Source organism: Nymphalis io, chromosome 30 (genome assembly GCF_905147045.1).
Source record: "Nymphalis io chromosome 30, ilAglIoxx1.1, whole genome shotgun sequence".
Taxonomy (NCBI): domain Eukaryota; kingdom Metazoa; phylum Arthropoda; class Insecta; order Lepidoptera; family Nymphalidae; genus Nymphalis; species Nymphalis io.
In genome coordinates this window covers 1,511,202-1,537,906 of record NC_065917.1, presented here as the reverse complement: position 1 = coordinate 1,537,906, position 26,705 = coordinate 1,511,202, and the positions used below count along the sequence as shown (strand labels likewise).

Genomic DNA, 26,705 nt, shown 5'->3' with positions numbered 1-26,705 from the left:
GAGAACTGCAACAGGTGCAATACGGTGCCTTTATGCGGAAATTATAAATGGGCGGTCATCTTGACGTCAGAATAACCGTCCATTATTTATTTTTTTTTTAATGATTGATTTAGGTATCAAATATTTAATCAAAGGTACGAAATATGTACTAAATGCTGATAGTATTTTAAAGCTGATCTGTCACTTTGAACAGTCATTCTGATGCACGCGGAAAACTTTATACATAATATTAAGCCAGTTCCACACAAGCGACTGACTTGTTAATATAACTAAATCTGACGATTCGAGAAACTTCTACGAGCGGTACACGAGATGGACGCGCGGGTGAAATAAAAGTCATTCTAAATAAAACTCTATATTAATATAATATAATTAAATTGTGTGTATGTCTGTGTAACGTATCTTGCACTTCCCCCGTCGATTGTCCGGAGATGGAGATCGCTTCGAACGCCGCGCCAGACCTTCGCTTATACATAATGTATGTCTGTCTCGTATCGAAGCTATTTTATTAGCTAGCTAGAGCGAGACAACTGCCCGTTCGAATCACAAAGAGAGACATTCGAATTCATTTTTAAACTTAAAAAAATAATAAAAACTTCAAAAATTAACATTCTAAATTCAAATACATAATTGACTATTTATATATACAGCAAACTCTCATTGAAAACGTTTCGAAGGCGTTAAATCTATAAAAAAAAAAATAATAATCCGAGCGCGAGGCTTCAGTGACGTCAGCAGCGACGTCATCGCATTGCGTGACTTGACGTCACACACGGGGCGGACACACAGACTGCCGACCGCACTCCCGATATTACTACATGTATATTAAAACCGTTCGGTAATACAATAATATAACTCTGAAATAAGAATCTTACTCGATTCTAACACGATTCTGATTAAATATACTAGCACGGTAGCCCAACGGAGTCACCGTCGCGCTACCGGTGGTGAATCTATTCGCCTCCGACACACACGTAGAGAACAGACGAAAGCCGGTCAGTAGAGTGAGACGGCAACACGATAATTTCTCGAAAGGAAAACCAGTCACCAATCGTCCGTCTCGCTCGCACACGTCCAAGGGCATCTCACTCTCTGCGCGTGCGCCTTACAATTATTTACGAATTCTGTGATCGCGGAAATACACTTATTCACCTATTACATACATATTTTACACAAGTGTGACCTTCCACGGATTACGTCACTCCCCGTCGTCCCCTCCGAATACATTAAGACGTGACGTGACGTGACGTGACGTGACGTGACGTGACGTGACATGACGTAATCCGCAGACGGTTCTATCGTACATGTAGTGCTAACAATTATTTATCATTTTCAATAAATACACAGCGACAAGAATTAGTGAAAATACACCCACGCGGATCGGTCGCGATAACAGAACGCGACCTCGGAGATCCCGGGTTCGAATCAGTGGAATTCATCAATTTCATAAAAATATCACTTAGTATTACTTAAATTTGAAACCGTATCGGTTATAAGCATGCGTGCATATATGTATGTTATACATAAACACCCACATTCTATTATATATATATAGTATGTATACATATGTTCATATATAAATCTATTCAACTACCGTCCGCTTATTATTCGACTTTGGGTTAAATTACTTTTATCTACAGTCTGTACAAATTGTCAACAAAAGTATGAAAAAACATGAATTTGTTAAATTTTTTTTATATTATTCTATAAATAGAAAGGCAGACGCTACGCTACGCTACGTTACGCTACGTTACGCTACGTCACGCTACGTTAAAGTAGCGGAAGAGCCCACTTTACGTTTCACAGTTATCAGCAGTTAACATTTCACACTTATCGTAGCACTGTCAGTTCAGCCGTAACACGGGGCCTTGTGTGTGTGTTGTGTGCGTGCACAACCGCAAAGTTACTCGTACCCGAAGGTCAGACCCCACGCGATGCCGATCCAAGCCGACCGCCTGGCGGTCTCGCTAACTCTTCCGTCGCTAGTGTCGCGGCTGATAAACGATCGTTTTAAACGCGGCGCCAAGACGCCAAGCGAGCATTATTGTTTCAGACGCTTGTAGTTCGCGAGGTGGCTGTTCAGGTGCTGGGCGAGCTGGTCCGCGCGAGCGAAGGAGGCCTGCAAACAGAACGGTCAGTCATCGTCTGAGGCAACAGGGGGACCGGGGGGGCGACAGGGGGACGGCGCCGGGTCCGGCCTGACCTTGCAGACGACGCAGCGGTAGAGCTGCTTGGCGTGGTTGTGCATGTGGCGCGTGAGCGAGTGCGCGTGGCTGAAGCGCTTGCCGCACTGCTGGCAGGCGTGCGGCAGGCGCGGCGGGTGCGCGTGCGCGTGCGCGGAGGCGCGGTGGCGCCGCAGCTGCTCGAAGCGCGCGAAGGCGGCGCCGCAGTCGGCGCAGCGGCCGGCGCGCTCGTCCGCCGTGTGCGTGCGGTCGTGCGCCGCCAGCTCGCTGTCGTCCTCGAAGCACTTGCGGCACACCTCGCAGCGGACCGTCATCGAGCCCCGGTGCACCTCCGCCCTGAAACGTACCGTTTTAATATCAAATCCGCGGCGGTCTCCTCGATAGATAGTTAGGGTTCTAGGAGGATTTCATTTTTTAAATAATGTCAGGAGACCTCGCCACATTTAACAAAAAAATTTTTCCCACGTCTTAATAAACATACCAGTAGACCTTACTCGAGATCCATTCGAAAGACGTTAGAAGAACTTTTAACAGTATAAATCTTTACAAAACACCCTCATGTTTTGATTATACTATATTCTCGTTCCTAAGCAATGATCTTTCCAGCGACATGGTCTTTCGAGTAGACCGAACATATTTATAACTCACTTGTGCTCCCAGAGTTTCTCCCGACGATTGAACGTCTCGTTGCAGCAGTCACACTCATATCTGTCCGAGGACCTCGTACGAGAACGGGAATTACCACCGCCCTTGTTCTGATGCACGCGTCTGTGTATTCTATTAAAAAAGAAACATGTAAACCACGTCTTCTGTGACGGCAAATGTAATATTATGACGTATCACACGCACACTGGCGAAAACAGCAATCGCAGAGAGAGAAATACATAAAACATTGTGACGTCACGCACACACAAGTACTGTTAGCATGACACGTTCTCGGTATAATTTTTTTTTTTATTTGGAAACAACACCGTGTTATCCTATAATTTATATATGCATGTTTCCTTTTGCGAATTATAAAGTCCCAAGCGGCATAACGATGAAAATGTGAGCACTTACTTGAGGGTAACCCGAGTCGAATACCATTTCCTGCACAAATGACATTGGAAGCTTTTGTCCGCCGATTCGTTTTCCGATTCGCTTATATCGTCCTGAGCCGGAATCGGTTCGACCGGACCGGAACGTTCAGGATCGGAATCTGAACCGGAATCGGTATTCGTGCCGGATTGGAGACTGTAGGACCATGCTCCGAACGATCTGAAAAATTAAAGGCGCTCTTTATAAACTAAAAAATATGGCACTCCTCGTAGTTTTTTATGGTATAAATAGGCGGACAAATGGCCCACCAGATGTTAAGTGGTCACCACCGTCATCCGCGTTCAGTAAGACCTTCTCACTGTGCATAATCTCCTGGTACATGATACACTCGCCCCATAACCAACCTACTCCATTTTAGCACGTGCAGATTTGCCCTAGGTATAGGGGAGCGAATCCTTTAAAACAATCAGGTTCTCCAGGCGACGTAACTTCTACTCACGGTAATTTTGACACCAAGGAGACTGCCTGTATGGACAGCAATCCTCGTATGAGGACGCAACTCGCGAAAGTAAATTACAGACACAAGGGACATAAAATCTTAGTCCCCAAGGTTGGTGGCGCATTGGCTGGCTATGAAAGCGATAGTTGACATTTCTTACAATGCCAATGTCTAAGGGCGTTTGGTGATCACTTACCATCAGGTAGGTTAGGTACCATATGCTCGTCCGCCGTGCTATTCCATAAAAAAAAAGTAATTGGTCTCACGTTTCTTTTAGTCACCTCTTAGGTGGTCGAGTTGGCGTCACCACTCTGTTAGCGCTTCACTCGGTGCAATTCTATTCTAATATATTACAAACACCATTGATGAACTATCTCACCTGTCATCTTCTAGATTATTCACCGATTGCTGGCTGTTCTCATCATCCGGTTTCTCCTCATCGTCGCTGTCACTGTCAGAACTGTCCGATGAGCTCGAACTGTCCGATGACGATGATGATGATGATGAACTGGAACTACCTAAGGGTTAAGATAAATAAATTAAAGCAGCTGGCGCTCAGCCCAAAGACTCGAGTCTAGCTTTTCAGAGTGGTAAAAGTGCCAGCCTCTTGGTTACAATGCCACTGGACAATGTTTTGGATTCAGTAACAGCCTGTAAATGTCCAACTGGGCTGGGCGGGTTGGTGGAATGCACATGTGGCAGAATTTCAGCGAAATTAGACACATGCAGGTTTCCTCACGATGTTTTCCTTAACCGTAAAGCACGAGATGAATTATAATCACAAATTAAGCACATGAAAATTCAGTGACCCGGGTTTGAACAATCATCATGATCACGACCATCGGTTAAGATTCACGCACTCTTACCACTGAGCCATCTCGGCTTAACTAATATTTAGTTTGTATCCATCCATGTTTTGTATTTTTTTTTCTTAATAGTGTACAGTAAAGTATAAAATAAATAAATAAAGGTAGATCATCAGATATTCTACCGCAAAACAGCAATACTTGATATTGTTGTGTTCCGGTTTGAAGGGTGAGTGAGCCAGTGTAATTACAGGCACAAGGGACATAAAATCTTAGTTCCCAAGGTTGGTGGCGCATTGGCTATAAGCGATGGTTGACATTTCTTAGAATGCCAATGTCTAAGGGCGTTTGGTGACCACTTACCATCAGGTGGCCCATATGCTCGTCCACCTTCCTATTCTATAAAAAAAAAAAAAAAGATCCATACCTGCATCTTTCGCGTCTCCATCGACCGACGAAGCGGAACTGCTGCTACCGGATTCGCTGTTCGAACTGTCGTCCAATTTTTCGACTCTCATGTCCAATTCCTTAACGGACTGACAACCTGCGATCATAACACACATCTATACATCACCCAGTAGTGAAAGTTAAATGTTAACAGCCCGTAAGTCCCACTGCTGGGCTCGACCTTCAAATCTCATTTCGAGCAGATTTATTAGACCACGGTACTCCGAAGCGAGGTTGGCGCACGTGACTGTATCTCATCCGAAACATGCAGGTTTCCTGACGACGCTGTCCTTCATCGCCGGGTACGAGATGAAACTATATAGAGATGAAGATTAACTACCCAATCGCTCATCTCGGTTCTGGTAGTGTTCGAGAAGAAACGTCACAGTACACATATTTTACGTACCTGATTCCAGGTGGGGGGGCTTTACCTATTGGGAAGTTGGCATACCTTCAGAGCTCCGTATGGAAAGCACCTCGTCCTCATCCCTCGCCAGCCGCTGGACTTGGTCCATTGGTGGTTTCTTAAAGTTCGCAGCAAGCATATGTGCTTCGTATAAATCGTCCTGTGGAACGAATTGACATACACATAATGCCATCGTGACCGAAACACGGTCATGGCGGCTGGTCTCTGAAACGAGACATCGGTTAGCCAGGAGATATTACGCTGCTAGAAGCGTTTGTGCTCTCTCATGATCCGATGGAACGGCAATCCAGGGAGGGCTTTTAGAGGCACGGGTTTGTTTTTATAGATTTCGTAAAGCCAAATAACTCTACTCCACTTGATGGTGAGTGGTAGTTATAGTGTAGTGAAGTGGTAGTGGCTTGGACTCTACCAAGCGCGACGACGGCCAGTACAGTCGCGAAGAATGACCTGCACTAGTCGTCTACGCTTTGCCGGCCAACAAGATGCCTCTTCACGCCTCAATTGAAGGAATGTTCTCATTCTGGGTTTCTCGACAGAAAAAGCCCATTCGCCTTATAGTCTCGCCTTATACTTCAGACAACACATAGGACCACTCCAACCAGATTGCCGTCCATCAAGATAATAAGAAACGAGAAGTTCGAATAATAACTCTTAAAATGGCCGCCGGGACAGAAATCGGTCAGAACAGCATTAAATATACTAACTCACTCATCCATCGATCCACACATAAATACTTAGTATCGATGTTCAGTGGTGATGGAATAAAGGTGGTACCCACACAGACGGTCTCGTAGCTCCACCGATCATGACTGCGACATTCTTTCTAAAACGCCATAAATGAAAACTTTTGTACCTTATCGATATTCGCGTATTTTTCATGTATATGTCTCAGAGCTCGAAGGTTCTCGTCCAAACTGAGCGAATCGGAAGCTTGACTGGGTGATCCTGAAAAAACCTAAATTATAATTACAAAACAAAAACAAAAAAACGTCACTTCTATTTGCCTGTTAAACACCATTAATGTATATAAAGTAAAAAACTTATTGTATAATACTACTCGATAGCGATAGATGGCGTTGATCGATTCTGTCTCATTCCTGAACCGCGCTGTCTAGATTTGCTACTCAGTATATATAGTGTGGAAGTGATTATTCTAAAGTGTCACTCTGTTTCCGCCGGCGAAAACGAGGTCCCCGACTAGTGACGTCACGAAACCGGTCGTGACATAGTATGGTGCTTGTTGCAGAAGCGCTTCCCACCCCACCGACTACGTCCCGAGCCGAGGTGCGTAGGAGACACCCTCAGGATGGACGTCATGAAGAACCCGATATGGCTCGAAATTCAAAGCGGAGTCTAGTACTCGCCCCAATGCCCGTAAAGGCCAATAGGGCCAACAGCATACACTCATTCAGAAAAAAAAATTAAAGGCTACTTCAGCATCAAAACTCGTTTTATTTCATACACCGCCTTAAATTTAAATAAAAAAAGTATTGACTGTCGCTTGTCAATATATAAATGTAAACGCGAACATCGAAGATTTTTCTAGAACTTGTGACGTACATAACAATACATACTAATCGTTGAAACCGACTCGGAAGATACCGTCACGCGAGAGTAACCACCAATCCGCTGCGAAGCGGTGTGGTGTGACACGCTCCAAACATTCTCCCCAAAATTATTGGACTTTTGCCCAGCAGTGGGTGATATACGAGCTGTTACTTACGTACTACATTATAAATTTATTTAAACATTAGAATGTATATTTTCCTCAAAGATGGCATAGTAAATAATAAAAGTTTTACCCAAATCAGGTTCATCATCGCTGTCCAGCGTGATCGGCTCCGCGTTCGTCGGCATCAGGTTGCTCCTGACGCGGATCTCTGACGAAGGAAATAATCATCTCGTAAACGATAATTACCACACAAGCCATAACACAGTTTTAAAAAACAATTATTCATGGACAAGATATCGCCATATTTGCCAATTTTTATAATAAAATCTAATGGACTATTTTGTTATTACACAGATTATAAAACCCATTTATTCTGACTGTCTATCAATACACAGCCTAAGCTACCGATATGAAAATAGCTTAAACTTGAAAGGATAAGTTTTCTTATAACTCAAGAAGGAAATTAACGGGTCTGTCACTTTTATAAATGTTTATGGAAACGGACTGCTAATCATTGTATCAAGTTGCGTTTCCACTGAAGAGGGCAATTTATATGTTTACAATTAAGTTACCAACAATAACACGACATTGCATCAATCGTTTGAGATATTTGCAAGAAAATTCTGTGTGTCTCGTAAGGAGAACTTCTAGAATTATCTATTGGGATGTAAGGTCGAAAACAACCTAGACTCCTTACCGTCAACCACACCTGCTCGTGGTACATCCCGCTAAGCAACGAACGAGGCTCTGGCGACCGAAATCGTGGCGGTATAACCACACAAATGCTAGAATCCGAAAATGCAAATCCTAATAGCGGGCAGCAGCGCTATTAGTGAAAGATTTCCAGCCACTGCGATCACCAACCCGCATGCGACTAATAAAATATGCGCGTGGTGACTAAGGCAAATACCCCCCTATGAGTGACGACACAAATTCATGGCCCCCAATTCCCGATGCAAATATTGTAAATGCGAAAGTAACTCTTGTCTGTTTGTCACGCTTTCACGGCTAAACCACTGAACCGAATTTGATGAAATTTACACATCCCCCCCCCCCCCCCCCCGCAAAACGTAGGCGAAGCCGCGGGTTAAAACTAGTACATGATATATTCTCACTGGGCTGGTCCGGCTGCTTGGAAGAAGGCTGATCAGTCTTCCTCGGTCTCCCTCTCTTTCCTTTCACGCGATCAGAATTCGGCGTCTGGAACAAAGGAAACCATTATTTGTGTTTTTTATTTCTAATAGATAGGCAGACTTGCGAACAGGCCTGTTGGTCACTGCCCATAAATAGTAGGAGGGTGAGAAATATTAAACGTACAATTAAATATTCAATGTGAGATACTTTTTTTGCTAACCGTACTATTCAAATGAAAGTTGACAGATCGATGTCGTTATTTGAATTACTATAAAGGCTTGCATTTATTTATCCTGACCGATTTCGGCCACGGCGGCAAATCTCAAGAGAGGTTAGCCAACTGCGCAGGAGATATCATAGCGCACAAGTATGTGCGCAAACAAAGGACGACAAATTCGGGAGTGTACTCACAATCTGCGACACTCCATGCTGCTGATGAATTTTCAACAGAAAAAACCGAATTAACTTTTTATTGGGGGGGTTGAAACCAGAAAATCAAGATCTGCGGCATTGTATCTAGCCACTAGACAAGCAAGGCAGTCGAGAGATCTATATACACAAGCGAAATACCGCTCATCACGAGATCTCCTAAACTATCCGCCGATCGACTTGAAATGTCACAGTTACTTCCCCGACGTAGACGCTCGCTAAGAACGAATTTTACGCAAAAGCAAAATACATTTTTCTTTTCATCTACCCGTGCGAAGCCTGGACAATTAGCTAGTATAGTATAAACCCTCACCGAGTCTTTGCTCGCATTCGGCGTCCGCTTCGTGTACTTCCTCTTCATACGCGGCGTCGTTTCGCCGGCTGACGACGAAGCGGCCGAATCTAAACACAAACACACAACATAATACTCTATCTCTCTCTATCGTCATCGATTCGACATTCGAAAGAAGGAGACAAAGCATCCATACATCCACCACACTGAAAGTCATTTAACGATTACTAAAAACGCTTCTTAGTATATAATTCTTTTCAATTATCTTATTTTAATTGTAATGTAATGTAATTTAGTTTTTAACTAAACGTATGGATCGTAAGGAAGAGGTTTAAACTGTCTGTAATAGACATATTTATTCATCTCGGTGAAGGATGAGTGAGCCAGTGTAATTACAGGCACAAGGGACATAACATCTTAGTACCCAAGGTTGATATATTTTAATATAGGTTCTCTAGACTAGCACCTGTTAAACTGGCTCACTCACATTTCAAAGCGTCACACGAGAATTCCAAGTATCACCTTTTGGTGTGATAAGTAAAGTAAAGACAATTTTATTATTATTATATATTTATTAATTGACATGTAAAATATATACCGTGATGGCCCAATGGTAAGAACGCGTGAATCTTAACCGATGATCGTGGGTTCAAACCCGAACAATCACCAATGAATTTTCACGTGCTTAATTTGTTATTATAATTCATCTCGTGCTTGACGGTGAAGGAAAACATCGTGAGGAAACCTGCACGTGTCGAATTTCGCTGAAATTCTGCCACATGTGTATTCCACCAACCCGCTTTTGAGCAGCGCGGTGGAATAAGCTCCAAACCTTCTCCTCGAAAAGGGAGCGGAGGCCTTAGCCCAGCAGTGGGACATTCACAGACTGTTACTGTAAAATATATACCGAGTAGCGTTTTAAGTTAAATGTCTCAAGTATGGAAATATTAAGTAAATAATCCATTTACTATATAAGCTTAACATAACAAAAAAAAAAGATATATAATAGAAAAATCACAATTACAAGTCTAAGTTACAAACATTAATAACTACAATAAAAATCTATACATATATATAAAATCGATTTGTCCGTTCGTGATTACGAATTGGCTTTAAGTTCATAAGAAATCAATATATTTTTTTGTCCGCTTGTTTTTCTATTTTTCCGGGATTAACTGCAAAACGGCTTAAAATTACAAATGCATATAATTATGAAGAGTATTCCACGTTACCCTTCAGTCTTTATTTAAAGAAATAAACCCGGGCAAGCACCATTGAATTTTCATGTGCTTAATTTGTGATTATAATTCATCTCCTGCTTGACGATGAAGGAAACCTGCATGTGTCTAATTTCATTGAAATTCCGCCACATGTGTATTCTACGAACCCGCATGGGGGCAGCGTGGTGGAATATGCTCCAAACCTCCTCAAAAGGGAGAGGATGCCTTAGCCCAGCTGTGGGACATTAACAGCCTGTTACCGTACTGTTGTACTGTTGCTTCAACAAAATCGGTTGAGCTTATCAAAAGTTACAACAAATTAAAGTTCACGGACGTATCTTTGTTGTACACAATTTTAAGTTTATACAAAGAAATAATATTGCAAAGAAATAACCGCTTTTTTAAAGTCAACATAGCTATTTGCGAGTTACCAAAACCAAAATAACCCTCTTCTTACAGATAAGTGCGATGGCTCAGTGTTAAGAACGCGCGAATGATAGCAGATTCAAACCGGGGCTAGCAACACTGAATTTCCATTTCATAAAATGACACCTGACACGCCCCAAAGGCTGATAAGCCTTAAATAATGCAATTTCTATTACGAAAGTAACAACCACAGATTATAAACAAACATCATAGACTATAAATATAAAATAGAAAACCAATTTAAATTAAAAAAAAAACTACCTACACTACACATGCTTGACGAGGCATCGAATTCTAAATACTTCTACGAATATTCAGGCAAATGTTTTTATTTGACAATTTATTTTAATTTTATGGCAATGAACGACGGCCATATTGATCTAAGAACTAAACATATAAGATTAGTATATAATATATTGAATGGACGTATACTATGTCAGAAGTGGTTCTACGCTCACACTCGTTATTATAGACACGCCCTCGTTACCTACGAAACCTCAGTGCACGGAAGCCGTGCGTCATCAATCATTATAGAACACCTCTAATAATATTGTCCTATAGACCGATTTCGGCCACGGCGGCAAATCTCAAGAGAGATGAGCCTACGCAGGAGATACGCAGGTGCATCCTCTATTCCCTAAATCTCATAATCCGATGGTTCACCTTAATTATATAATTAATTTTATATTTTAATTAATGCTTGCGAGAAAACTTGTATTTTTTTTAATCATCCGACTGTTTTATTTAATACATAATAAAGAGCTAGCTGTACGAAAAACCTAGCTCTTTAGCAAGCCGAAATGGCCAAGTGGTTAGAACGCGTGAATCTTAACCGATGATCGTAGGTTCAAAGGCAAGCACCTCTGAATTTTCATGTGCTTCCATCTAGTTTGCAAGTGTAGAACTAACAACAAGAAACGTCATACTAGTTACCGATAGAAATAGTTTTATTATTCTCACGATTAGTAAGTTAAGTAGTAAATATTATTTGCGTGTAACGCAGCGAAGCACGTTTAAACGTTAGTAAAAATAACAAAATGTATTTGTCAGAAGTTTCTAGGAGAAACAATAAATACTAGAAGGCAAAAAAAGTAACCTAAATTGTCTATCGCTTTATTTTTTACCTTAGAAAAGGAATTGCTTAAAAAAAAAGGTGGCAACACTAATCACACATATTTTTTCGCGCGTTAAATATGTCGTAATACATCTAACACTAACAGAATTTCATAGTTTAATAAAGTAATATTTATATATAGGTAGGCAGACTGACAAATGGGCCATCTGAGTCTAAGTCACCGCCTATAGGCGTTAGGCTTACAATCAATGCGTCACAAGCCTTGGGAACTAAGATGTTATGTCCCTTGTGCCTGTAGTTACACTGGCGCACTCACCCTTCAAACCGGAACACATTAATACGAATCATTGCTGTTTTTCGGTAGAATATCTGGTGAGTGGTACCAATCTAGACGGGTTTTTTTATAGATAAGAACGGCGGACGAGCCATATGGGCCATATGATCTTAAGTGGTCACCAAACGCCCGTAGACATTGGCATTGTAAGAAATGTCAACCATCGCTTACATAGCCAATACGCCACTAACCTTGGGAACTAAGATTTTATATTCCTTTTGCCTGTGATTACACTGGCTCACTCACCCTTCAAACCGAAACACAGCAAAACCAATATAATACCAAGTACTGCTGTTTTGCGGTATTCCTTTACACTTATATATTATATATATATATATATATATATATATATATATAACTAACATAGCACACGTCCAACCAATAGGTAACAATTCAATATAGTAACTACCATGCAGACGATATAAAAGTACCGACAACAAAAAAAAAAAAAAAAAAAAAAATAGGCGACGATCGCATTGCATGCAGTCCTTTACCTTTCCGTTTTATAAATTTAATATTTCTTCTTATAATAATCTTTTTATCACCCGCCTTCCTTACGGCTATCTTTTGCGTCGTCTTTCTAATATTTTGCATTTTATTCGCTGGTACCGTTTTAACGCGTGACGTCATAACCGTTGATGATTTCACGATTTTCGCTAGCCATGTAAAAATAGAAATTCAATCTCATACATATATATATATAACAAAGTATAGTAATTGTAATAACTCGACCATCTCTTCAAGGTCCGCTACAGTTCAAATAACCCGCCACCATGACGATCACTACGACCATTGCATTTCTTTCAATAAATATTACGACACATATGTTGTTATATTTATAATAAAAATGTGAGAAAACCTCACGAGGTTTTCATTGATGTGTGAACACGTGAACACGTGTGTTGACCTCACGCACACATTAACGCGCTCACAATGACGAATCTCACGCTGACGTCATCACGCTCGTACTCTCAATTATTTACCGTGTAACGAGCGGTAAATGTTTACACATCAATAAATAAAATCGTTTTATCGTCTGGTGGCTTTATATTTAATTCAATATTGAAAAATTGCAATTCATATATATATGTATATAAGCGTCTTCTTTAAAAAAATATTATTAAATTCCTACTCCTATACCCTTTTTCTCAGCTGTGAGTCAAAACTTCTAGGCCAAGGCCAGTAATGCCAACAGCAAAAATCAATTTAAAAAAAATATAATAAAATGTTATGCGAACGGTACAAAACACCTAGTACAATTTGATAAACGATTAATTCACACTTAATCTTGATATAAATAAAAAAAAAACAATATATTTTTAAACAAAAGCGTAATATCTGTACAACCTGACAGAAAACCATCGATCTGTGGTCATTTATTAAAAAAAAAAAAGCCCAATAAAACTATACTCGACTAGAAAACTGTTAAACAGTTAAAATTATTATCAATTTTTAAAAAGCACATCGCTTAAAAGTTGCGCAATAATAAACCATTGGTAACGAGAGAATAAACTTAATGAGTACAGCGTAAAATGTATTTTAAATTAAAGAAATATGACGCCATTTTTGTAAAAAAAAGACACTTGTCAAAACATCATTATTAATTAAATATTTTATATTTCTCATTACAAATAATAATATAATAATAATAATATCCTGGGACATTTTTCACACACGGCCATTTGATCCCAAACTAAGCTTGTACAAAGCTTGTGCTATGGAAACCAGACAACTGATTTACTACATATACTACTTTTCTTTTGTAAATACATACTTATATAGATAATTACATCCAGACTCAGAACAAACAGACATGTTCATGCACACAAATGTCTGTCCTGGGTGGGAATCGAACCCACAACCTTCGGCGTGAAAAGGCAAGTATCTACCAACCACGCCAACCGGCTCACAAATAATGTCACTAATCTCACTAACTCCTCTTATAACGCGAACAGCTGATTTACATAAAAACATATCATCTGACATTACTCTAGAGAAGCTATACTTAACGTGTCCCGCCGGGCTTTTGTAGTTCGCCCACTTGACGTTACTTCATTTTCAATTATTTTAAATATCAAAAGTTTTTATTAACACACAAATAATTTGAATTAAGCAACTGCTTATGGCCCCGGACATTGAAAAAAAAATATATACGAGATAAATCCGTTCAATGTTTTTTTAATTCGATTTGTAACAATCCCGAAATTTAAGAAATCATTATTTCAAAATTTTTTGTTTGCGGCCAGCGACACCATGGGGTAACACGTGTTTGTGGCATTTATAAAGAAAAAGTTGAGTATGGCTTATAAAGACCAACTAAATATAAAATCAGTATGAAATACAAAACAAACAGTATTATTAAAAAAAAAACAAAATTACCCCTTTTTCAGGGTATTATTAACATTCCTATTTACCCCTGCAATTAAGCGTACAGAGTATTAAGAGAGTGGGGATGACTATCGCCCTAGGGGTCGGGGTCGAATCTGTTACTCTTGGAACACTTAAGTTTTTTTATAAAAAAAAAATAACTTAAGATAAACTTACCATGTACATGGTATATATATATATATAATCAAATACATATAAATATAATATAATGGGACCCTATAAATATTTAAAATTCAATTTATTCCGATTACATTTGTGTCAATAAATTGAACTCAAACTACCGTTAATAACATCCGACCCCTTTCCCCGTTCTTGAAATAAATATATCTGGTTATTCTGTACATTATATACATCGTGATCAAGTGGTGGTAGGTCACTTACCACCCGTGGCTCGCCTTCTGTATTCCTTCTTCGCTTTCTTGTCCATTGCTTCTGGGAACAAGGGGATTGGATTAGACATTTATACTAGATAAATGGTAGCATGTAACTGTCCCACTGCTGGGATAGAGCCTCTCTCCGATAAGGATTGAATTTTTTTTTTCTATATATTAAATACTTGACAAATGGTCACCGCCGATCAGAGATACTGTCGCTGTAGGATAGTGTACCAAACTTGTGAACTTAGGTGTTTTGTGCCTGTAGTTACACTGGCTCACTCACCCAAAGTATTGCTGTTTGGCTGTCTGTTGGGTGGGTGGTACCTACCCAGGCGGGCTTGACAAATCCCTACCACCGAGTAACCCAGCTGCTCCAATGAGACAGATCTTCATTCAACACATACAGGTTTCCTCGCAACATTTTCCTTCACCACTGAACCCGAAATGAAACAGCTACCCGAGCTGTTCTACCCACTGAACCATCACGGCTTGTCTATCCATATACATTGCAAGAATTGATTGAGTTATAATATCACGAAACGACAGTAAATACACACGTTGGCCCAATAGCGGGCTTCAGAAACGTACCAATCTCTCGTGCACGCTTCCTCGCCAAGTACTCGGGGCTGGTCTTGTCGACGCGAGGTCTTCCACGCTTGCGTTTCTCACCTCCCGAGTCCGGTCTATTGTTCATCACAGCCGCTGCAAGTGTAAACGAAAATTAGAGTAACAGCCTGTGAATGTCTTACTGCTGGGTTAAAGTCTTATCCCCCTTAGAGGATTTGGATTACCAATGCGAATTAGTGAAAACACATGTGGCAAAATTTCAGTGAAATTAGACATGCAGGTTTCCTCACGATATTTTCCTTCGTCGTCAAGCACGATGAATTATAAACACAAATTAAACAGATCAGACCGATCGCTTTACGTGCTTTCCGAGACACGGGGTTGTACCCAACTTCGAATCGGGTTACTGGGATTTTCTCGTCAGAAAAACCCAATAAACTTTCACTGGTCCGACCCTGGAACTGAACCCAGCACGTCGAGATCTGCGGCCATATAGTTAGCCTCTAAAATATCTAACATCGAGACACTGATATTATGAATTGATAAACTAAAATGATTTTTTTTTTAATAGAATAGGAAGGCGGACGAGCGTATGGGCCACCTGATGGTAAGTGGTCACCAAACGCCCTTAGACATTGGCCTTGTAAGAAATGTTAACCATCGCTTACATCACCAATGCGCCACCAACCTTGGGAACTAAGATGTTATGTCCCTTGTGCTTGTAATTACACTAGTTCACTCACCCTTCAAACCGGAACACAACAATACCAAGTACTGCCGTTTTGCGGTAGAATATCTGATGAGTGGGTGGTACCTACCCAGACGAGCTTGCACAAAGCCCTACCGCCTATAATTGAACGAGAAGAACCGGGTAGAAATTCAAGTCACTTTTTAAGCATCATACCTGAACATATTATAAAATTACGATTTAAAAGCTCTCAATAACAACCTAATCGAGTAAAGCATTTTGAAAACAATGTTAAATTTACTTTACGAAATAAATAATAATAAAATTTCGTACCATTTTTTAATCACACATACATTTCTAAACCTACGAACATATCCCAAAGACCCAGTCTCAAAAATATCGAAACACACCCATTTCCCCTGGCAGGTTTCCCTGCCGAGTAGGCAGAGTAATAAAAATCGAAACCGGCACAGAGAACCCGAGCCCAAGGACAACATACCCATCTCCCTGGCCTGTTTCCTCGCAGCCAAGTTGGCCAAATATTCGGGACTCGTTTTGTCGATCCTCGGCCTCCCACGTTTCCTCTTCATTGGCGGCGGTGTATCATTCGTGACTGGGGCTAGTGAAATGAAATACAACTAAAGAGCATGCAAAAATTATAATAAGAAGCGAAATCATATAAAAAATATAAATAAAAATTATAAGACTTAGTTTGGGTCGCCAAAAAACGCATTTTCCAACATATAAATCGGCTTTGGGCCGGCTTATAGTAAGTGTTCAACATAGCCAATACGCGACCAACCTTGGTCCAACCACCAACCAAGTCACATCTCTTGTGCCTGTAGTTACTGTGACACACCCTTCAAATCGGAAGACAGCAATAATAGCATTACCATTTGGCGGTAAAATATTTGACGAGTGGGTAGTGCCTACCCAGACGTGCTTTGGTCTTTGTGCAAAACTCTCTTGGCTGAATCCAGGCATTCAACCATCAGCGAAATCTCAGTTTCCATATTTGGTGATGCATCTACGGTGATCACATTCAATTTGCTGTTCTTTTCTACCGCAAGTAGATTTTTCACGATGTGATTTCACCATCATCAGAAAATTTTATCAAAATCAATATATATTTGACGAGCCGGTTGGCGTGGTTGGTGGATGCTTGCCTTTCACGCCGAAGGTTGTGGGTTCGATTCCCACCCAGCACAGATATTTGTGCGCATGAACATGTCCGTTAGTCCCGAGTCTGGGTTTAATTATCTATATAAATATGTATTTACAAAAGAAAAATAGTATATGTAGTAAATCTGTTGTCCGGTTTCCATAGTACGAGCTCTGTACAAGCTTAATTTGGCATCAGATGGCCGTGTGTGAAAAATGTCCCAGGATATTATTATTATATATAATATAGATAAATAAATGGTTACATTTTTCATACTATCCCATAACTTTCACACACTACGCATTCCGCACGCACTACCATCACCAACAGCTCGTATAATAAAAAACCCGTCCCGACTACGTACTGGTAATATTCATCTGTAACAGCCTGTGAAAGTCCCACCGCTGGGCTAAAGGCCTCCTCTCCACTTTTCGAGGAGAAGGTTTGGAGCTTATTCCACCACGCTGCTCGAATGCGGGTTTGTGGAATTACACATGTGGCAGAATTTCAGTGAAATTAGACACATGCAGGTTTCCTCACGATGTTTACCTTCACCGTAAAGCACGAGATGAATTATAAACACAAATCAAGCACATGAAAATTCAGTGGTGCTTGCCCGGGTTTGAACCGACGATCATCGGTTAAGATTCACGCGTTCTTACCACTGGGCCATCTCGGCTCAGCTCAGCGGGTAATATTCAGACAAAGTTAATCCCATCATTAATGGCACGCCTACAATTTGAAATTTTCAAAAATCCTTTCATAGAGGAGCTTGTACCAATCACAGGAGAAAAGGCAAATAAACAACAATGATCTTGAATTAACGCGAGATCGTCGCGATTGTCGAGGTCTTGTATAATCTGTGGTGTGCATTATGGATTCGTAAAATATGGCATCATAAATGTCGACGTAGTTGTTATCGGAATTTTGTTAAGTAAAATTAAAGTGTATATAAGTAGTTAAGTGTGACAGTGTTGTGTTATATATAAGAGATATATTGATCGAGAACTGTACATCTGCGATTGGAATAAGTTATACACATAAAATCAAAAATGTTGCGGGGATTCCCAGAAAATAAACTAAAAAAACAAAATTAAAATCTACAAAATAATGAGCAAATAATGAAAAATTTCTACATTCATATATATTATTATGTACTTACCAACATTCAGCTCCGGCTTGTGTCTCGACGCGTACAACTCGACGGCGGGCGGTACAAAGTGAGACAGCGGCGAACGGTAGTCGACGCTCAACGGTAGGGGTGGTACTGTAAATAAAATATATATATATATATATTAATAATCCTACTAGACACGTTTAGTGGTCACCACCGCACATAGACATTAACATTTAAATAAATATTAAACATCCCTTACATCGTCAATACGCCACCAGCCTTGGGAACTAAGATTTTATATCCCTTTTACCTATTATTACACTGGCTTATTCCCCTTTCAAGCCGGAACTCAACCATACTAAGTATCGCTGTGTGGCGGTATATCTAATGAGTGGACGGTACCGACCCAGGTGGGCTTGCACAAAGCCCTACCACCAAGTAAGTGCAAGTGAATTCAAGTGCTTTCCAATTCCGATCTTTCAAACTTTGGACTGCACTAGACAGTCCAATAACTTTTTTTTAATGTTCCGATCCAAAATTTGCATATCTAGAGCAACGAAACATACTCAATTACATAATTTTTTTTTTTTTTTTATAGAATAGGAAGGCGGCCGAGCACATGGGCCACCTGATGGTAAGTGGTCACCAACGCTCTTAGACATTGGCATTGTAAGAAATGTCAACCATCGCTTACATATCCAATGCGCCACCAACCTTGGGAACTAAGATTTTATGTCCCTTGTGCCTGTAATTACACTGGCTCACTCACCCTTCAAACCGGAACACAACAATATCAAGTATTGCTGTTTTGCGGTAGAATATATTTTCGGTAGAATTTCCTGGTGGTAGAGCTTTGTGCAAGCTCGTCTGGGTAGGTACCACCCACTCATCAGATATTCTACCGCAAAACAGCAGTACTTGTTATTGTTGTGTTCCGGTTTGAAGGATGAGTGAGCCAGTGTAATTACAGGCACAAGGGACATAAAATCTTAGTTCCCAAGGTTGGTGGCGCATTGGCTATGTAAGCGATGGTTGACATTTCTTACAATGCCAATGTCTAAGGACGTTTGGTGACCACTTACCATCAGGTGGCCCATATGCTCGTCCGCCTTCCTATTCTATAAAAAAAAAAAAAAAAATATCTGATGAGTGGGTGGTACCTACCCAGACGAGCTTGCACAAAGCCCTACCACCAGTAAAAAATATATAAATATTTAAATATTAGTAAAGTAAATATATAAATACTCAATTATAATCACATTTGCTTATTAATTAATAAATAAAGTTACATTACGAAATTGATCACATTGACACCGACTTTAAACATTTACGAAGTATTACAGAATATATGTATATAGTTTATACTTTTTAATTTTTTACGTAAAATGTCCTGTTTAATGTTATGCAAAGTACGACTTTTGTGTTTTTAAGGCTTCGCGACAGAATTAGATAACTTTGAACTTTTAAGCATAACGGTTGAAATACATTCATCTGTGTATCGGATGCTTTAGCGGTCTTGACATGAGCAGATACCGACAGCCTCCCGCTGATTTTAGTTTCATTGATTTTTTTTTTAAAAGAGCGGTTTGGTACGATTTTTTTTTAATTTCCTGAAACGCGCCAATTTGGCTCGGCTTAGGTCCGATGGTAATCATTATTATTAAATTTATTTTTGGAAAACACGATTAGATTATCTATTCTCAATCGCGAAAATATTTGCTATCATTATTCGTAAAATCAATTCAAGTAATAAACTACAACGAACTATAAATTAAAATAAAAAAAAACTTAAGTTTCATGTAAACAACTATACGTTTTTGGATAGCTAGTGAATCAAAAAATAAGCCGAGATGACATAGTGGTAAGAACACGTGAATCATAGCCGATGATCATGGGTTCAAATCCGGGCAAGCGCCACTGAATTTTCATGTGCTTAATTTGTAGTCATAATTCATCTCGTGCTTTACGGCGAATGAAAACATCGTGAGGAAACCTGCATGTGTCTAATTTCACTGAAATACTGCCACATGTGTATTCCACCGACCCGCATTAGAGCAGCGTGGTGGAATAAGCTCCAAACCTTCTCCTCAAAAAGGGAGAGGAGGAGTTAGCCCAGCAGTGGGACATTCACAGGATGTTACCATAGTGAACCAAATAATGTAGTTAATTGTACGTAACTTGCTATTATTTTTTAACGAATATTTTGGGCTTATGTTAAATCTTTACCGTCTTTAGTTCGATCTAGATTTTACTCTGCAAATATTTTCTTACAATAAGGTATTTATTTCCCATACCAGGTTTAAACATAATATTTTCACTAGATCTGATTAAATTAAAATTGTAACGACTCATAAACGTCCTACTGAGCAAAAACTAACTTCTCTTAATACATAAAAAAAAATTAGCGGTACTACCCGGATTAGCAATCGCAACCATCGATTATGAACTAGAAAAAAAAACGCGCTATAACATACCTTTGTCCAATCCATAGATATCTCCATTTGGCTCCATCCTCTTCTTGTCCTGGGTATTCGGTTTATCAGCGGTCTCGTTACCGTTTATTTGCAATACAGAATCAAGTTGGCCCTCGCACAATGCCATGGTTCGGTGTTGTTTATGCTGGAAATATAATAATACAACAATCAAGTCTTTGCGACTGTTCTAACAAAGAAAAAAATTTAATCTCAAACTAGCGTCCTTCCCAAAAAACATAAAAAAAAATTGATTAAAAAAACAAATGTCAAAATTTGATTTTATCACAAATAACGCGATTACTAAATATTTAAAAAATAATAGTTAATAAAATATTTATTATCTGTGTCGTCGATATGATATAAAAATTGGCGGGAACAACAACGAAGTAATACTTTTTTACGACGCTTTAAACATTTGAACAACAACTGTTAATTTATTTTTCGTAGTTTATCTAGAAGATCTTATTTATTTTAATTTGATAAAAGGCAATTATATTGTATACTAATAATATTTGACAATTCATTGTAAATCGCCATTCGTAAGAGTAGAAAAATAATATTATATTGCCGACATCTTATGACCAGTAAGAGAAGTCAGTGAGCCAGTGTAATTGCAGGCATAACATACATAATTTAAATCCCATGGACAGTGTAAGTTATTTTTATTTAGTTACTATCAATTTAAAAAGTTTAACTATATTATATAGAATAAACTTATTCGTCCAGACTTCAGTCCAGACAATGCACTTATAGAAAAAAGAAATTACTTCTTAAATTGACAATTCAGTCTCTGACTAAGTAATTTTATTTATTTATTAACACTTCATTGCAAAACATGTAAATACGTATGACATAAGAGTAGTACAAAAAAGGAGAACAAAAATGGTAAATAAAGATTGTCTTATTGCAAGCAAGAACTCATAGCCAATCTTCGGTAAAAGAAGCAATGTCCCCTGAGCTGGTTGTATGTAATTACTCTGTGTTACCAATAAAACCGAGATAGGGCATAAACATTGGCACTATAAGAAATATTAACCATTCCTAACTTCATCAATGAGCTGACTCACTCATCCTTCAAACCGAAATGCAACAATAATAAGCATTACTGTTTAGCGGTAGAATATACATTAAGTTGGTGTTACTCAGACAAGCTTGCACAAAACCAAGTAAAATTATATATACTAAAGTATATATATTTGCTTTAATATCTTATAATAGTATTATTGTTATTTATCTAGCAATTTGTATAAAAGGTCACTTGACTGTTTCTGGCTTTATTCCATCAATGTACAGTAGATGGGTCGTAAACATTGCAATGCCTGGGTCGCCAGTTATATCAGAAATTTTAATTTATGTAAGATCTTAGCAGTTGCGTGTGTTATAAAATAAACCTGTTTCACATTTCAGCTTTCTTGGTTCAGCATCAGTTGTTTTGGGTGTGTATTGATAGTCTGGGACAAACAATTTTATGAGTACAAATTTTTCTATTTGTTTTAATAGATATATGTATACATATGTCCGAGAGATCACAGTGCCTAGAACATGTGAATCTTAACCGATTTTTTTTTTTTTTTTATAGAATAGGAAGGTGGACGAGCATATGGGCCACCTGATGGTAAGTGGTCACCAAACGCCCTTAGACATTGGCATTCTAAGAAATGTCAACCATCGCTTATAGCCAATGCGCCACCAACCTTGGGAACTAAGATTTTATGTCCCTTGTGCCTGTAATTACACTGGCTCACTCACCCTTCAAACCGGAACACAACAATATCAAGTATTGCTGTTTTGCGGTAGAATATCTGATGAGTGGGTGGTACCTACCCAGACGAGCTTGCACAAAGCCCTACCACCAGTAAAATTATTGATTATTGTGAATGCAAGCCCAGACAAGCACCACTGATTTTCATGTGCTTAATATGTGTTGTTTCTTTATAATTCATCTCATACATGTTTATGAAACATTGTTAAAATATCCATACTTGTTTGCACTATACTGATATTTATAGGTTATTGTGACATTCATCGTATGACTATGTACACCTATTCGATTTAATTTTTCTGCTAATTGTTTTGTAATTTTCTCTGTAAGTGATTTAAATGTAATCTTTTGAGAAAATAACCGTAAACATTTTGATGAAACATGTGTACACACCGTACCGTAATGGAGCAGCATAGTGGAAAAGGCTCCAAATCTTCTCCTCAAAGGGAGACGAGGCCTTATCAGCAGTATGACATACATAGGCTGTTACTTGAGCACTAACAAACTGCTTCAAATTTGTAAGCAATTCTAATAAAATTCTAAAATTTATTAACAAAAATTATTACTGATTATTATAATTTTCAACCTTTCAATTTTTCTTGTTACATCCAAACTGCTAAGTTCAAATTTGGACAAATCCCAATCTGAAATCTAAATTATTTTTTGTGTTGTTTTTAAGTTAGGTTGCCCATTTGTATATAAGTATTAATAATTATGAACATGGTATGTGCATCAACTTTTAGGGGTACCAACTTTTACCATGTACAAACTTTCATACATGAATTTGGTGGTAGGACTTTGTGCAAGCCTGGGTAGGTACTGCCCACTTATCATATATTATACGACCAAACGGCAATATTTAGTATTGTTATGTTCTAGTTTACAGGTTCAGGGAGCCAGTGTAGCTACATGCACAAGGGACAACATCATAATGTCTATGGGTGGTGTTGACCATTCAGCATCAGGTGGCCTATTTGCCCATCATCCTATTTGTAAAAAAAAAAATATTGTCCATGAATGTTTTTTTCTACTAAATATTTAAGAACAGAATATTTATGCACTGTGCGCATACAAGAAAAGTTTCATTCATTCATTCATAATTTATGGACATTTTTGTATGAGAATCAATTTTTATTTCAATATAAAGACTTTTAGAGGCATCTGTACCAATATTAGCACGGGATGGTCTAACATCACTAGGTTTTAAAAGAAAAATATACCGAACGATATAATGAAATATAGATAAATAATATAGATGGTCCATTTATTTTGCTGCCCTTTCTTTTAAAGCAAGTTATTCTCGTTGTGACAGTAATTTACATAAAAACTTATTGCTAAAATAAAGATATAACAGTTGTCCAGCAAAACCTTTGTACTTTTTAAAGAAATCAGAGTACAGAGGAAGAATTTAACAATGAGCAATCAAGTATACGTTTATATCAACTAAAGTTACAGTTATTAAAATATTCTAATTATTTTGGTAGATTATTATAAAGGTACTTTTACTGTGTTGATAGATTTTATTTGTTTACATTGAATAAAGTTAAATAAATACAATATTAGAAAAAATTTGAGACAAAGTCATTAATAAATAAGTAATTTATAGTGAAAACATAATGGTATCAGATTGTACTAAAGGAATAATTTACAATTTAATTATGATTATTTTTTAGTGTATAAAATACCTAATATTCCAGGTCAGACACTTTAAATCAGTATCAAATATCATATTTCGTTTTCATCATATTGTGCCTCTTAGAAGTTCCGTTACAGCATATTTAGGGTCTTGGAAGTAATTGAAAAACTTGAAAAATTTTCAGAGTGCATAGTTAGTACTTATGGAGTACATTTTAACATTATACATTCATAAAATTCCACATCAATTTGTATAAATATTAACGTATGGTTATTCGTAACGTAGTTTGTAATTACATCGCTTATCATAACTTGGAAAGCTGTAAAAAAATGTCATTAACTTACCAGAACTAGAGACCATTTTGAGTACTATATTATAAAAGAAAATACACCGCTCTAATAGTGTAAAACTTGCACAAAAACGACCACCACACACTTATAATGTCACTTAAACTTAATTAAAACAACGTAAACGATATTTAAAAACAATAAAAAACGTTTGAAAATACAACAGTGCTTTGGTTCAATCAATTGTTAAAACTCGAAAATGGTGAAAAGTTAAGGCAATAGTGTACACGTTAAGCACACGATTTCTATCATTTATAAATGCACGCACTACATTATTGAGCTATGATATTGATTTTGAAAGTGGTTACAAAAGTTTACGTGCGCGATTATCGTAGATATAAACAAAATTCGTAAAACCTATAAACTGACTCAACGTCCATTGCTTTAGCAAGAAGGTGATGCTACTGCCTATGAGAAGAGAGAAAAAGACAAAATTATTTTTGTTATGGCAACATATTGTATTACACCGCTAAATTATATTGTAACTTTTTAATCAAACTAAGTCACACAATAACAGCGTAATACACTGATGACAATCTATTTAATTTTGAGTCTTATGACATTATGATAGAGTTTAATTTTCTTTGTTCATTTAAGCAGATTACAATGGGACTTCATTTAAGTAGGACAAATTGGCGTGTTTTACATTCGTTCGTATTACACTCAAAACAAAGAAGTTTAACTTTTATGATCAACAAATATTGATTATATTTTTTATACACACAAAAAAAATAAAAAAAATTATATGTTTAGTGTATGAAAAAATAAAATAATCATGAAAAATATTATTTTGGTGTTTTAATTTGCAACATTATCTTGGGTGTGGGTTAAGTGAGACGGAGGAAACAGTGTTGGAAAATTGTAGATATAGGTAGGTTGAGCGCTGAGTTGGCATTTGCCGTTGTGTTATAACTTACTTTGATAAGACTGTTCGCTTTATCGGTACTTGGCGAGGTTATTTCTTTTGTACGGCTTCACCTTGGTAACTTGTTCACAATATTTGTATGCAATAATGTACATATGTCGTAAATCATTTTATATTTCATTAAAAACTTTTTATTTGATAACTTTTTAATAAAACAACTGCATTTTTTAATGTTAAGATTTACGTATGTTTATTTGGATAGTTTATAAATTTTGAAGTGGGGTTTGTTAATGTTGTGTAATAGTGTTATTTATTGCGTGTTAAATAATACATCGATATATAGATAATTAGTATAAATGGCTTGAAATTTAAGCTTTATTTATTAAAAAAATGTTTATCATCATATAATTGGAGTCATATCCAATATTCCTAAATTTTATTATGCAGTTTTAATGACTAGAAATTTGCATAGAATATTTTAATCTTAATTCTGTATAAATTTACGTTTTCATTAAAATAATAAAAAAGGTTTTAATTTAGATCTTTTGAAATAAAAAAAAGAACAATAATATTAGGCTTCAGTGCTCTTGAATAATATTAATTACTTGTTATTAATTAGTTATTATTGTCCTAATTTTTCCTAATTAATTACATTCATCCTATTTTTTTAATTAAAGCAATTCCTTTGTTCTCTAATGTCATTTGATACTTTTTTTTTCGAACTGACTTGTTGCTTTTGGCCCAAATGGCTTCGACAGCGTCACCGAGCGGATATTAGAAACTACTATTATTCTAAACGTCTTATGAAAAAAAAAAAATACTGTGATGTGGTCGAATAAAATTATTTATTATTAATTTTATGTATAAAATGTCCTGTTTTGTCAACAAACATACCCTGGGTTTTACGCCATCATATTGTGATTTTCAATACTGGCTACACTAAAACAAAATAATTATTAATTAAAAAGGACATGATCGTATTTTGTATTGGCAATTGCATATGTTTAGAAACATGATGTGCAATATACGTTTTCCAGTCCCTGGATGTGATGATCTTGTTATGGACCCTCGATGCCTCTGAACCGGGTGCGTCGGAATCTGGTCCATGCACTAGGGAGGAGGCTTGCCAAAATTACTCACTATTTTATTATGTTATTTAGAAATTTATTGATAAGATAGTAACTAAAATGTCCTATTTAATTCGTAATGCTGGACATAAAAAAATAATATTTAACTCCCTTAAAAAAATTTTATACTTATTTATCAAAAGAAAAATCTACAAGTAATTTGCAACTAAAGCAAAAAAGAAATAATTTATGAAATAGTGTAAAGGGTATTAT

General features: G+C 37.8%; 2 protein-coding genes across 9 annotated transcripts in view; both read right to left on the bottom strand.

Annotated features, from left to right (window-relative positions):
- LOC126779896 (catenin alpha) overlaps positions 1-26,705 on the bottom strand; it is a 400,158-nt gene that overhangs the window by 88,011 nt on the left and 285,442 nt on the right. The gene's annotated exons all lie outside the window — the stretch shown is intronic.
- On the bottom strand, positions 340-24,902 carry LOC126779923 (zinc finger protein 37-like). Of its 8 annotated transcripts, none has more exons than XM_050504112.1 (18): positions 24,498-24,902; positions 20,756-20,900; positions 18,327-18,431; positions 16,502-16,621; positions 15,336-15,449; positions 14,752-14,802; positions 12,477-12,638; positions 8,949-9,037; positions 8,188-8,272; positions 7,203-7,280; positions 6,254-6,345; positions 5,425-5,539; positions 4,954-5,070; positions 4,100-4,238; positions 3,243-3,440; positions 2,832-2,960; positions 2,204-2,519; positions 340-2,119 (listed from the first exon to the last, which is right to left on the bottom strand). In XM_050504112.1, exons 2-18 carry the CDS (start codon positions 20,880-20,882, stop codon positions 2,042-2,044), a joined length of 2,115 nt encoding a protein of 704 aa, XP_050360069.1. In that variant the 5' UTR covers positions 20,883-20,900; positions 24,498-24,902; the 3' UTR covers positions 340-2,041. The 8 variants fall into 8 exon arrangements, with proteins under 8 accessions (XP_050360069.1, XP_050360071.1, XP_050360070.1 ...); XM_050504114.1 differs by having other exon boundaries at positions 14,752-14,799; XM_050504113.1 differs by lacking the exon at positions 24,498-24,902 and adding an exon at positions 24,203-24,226.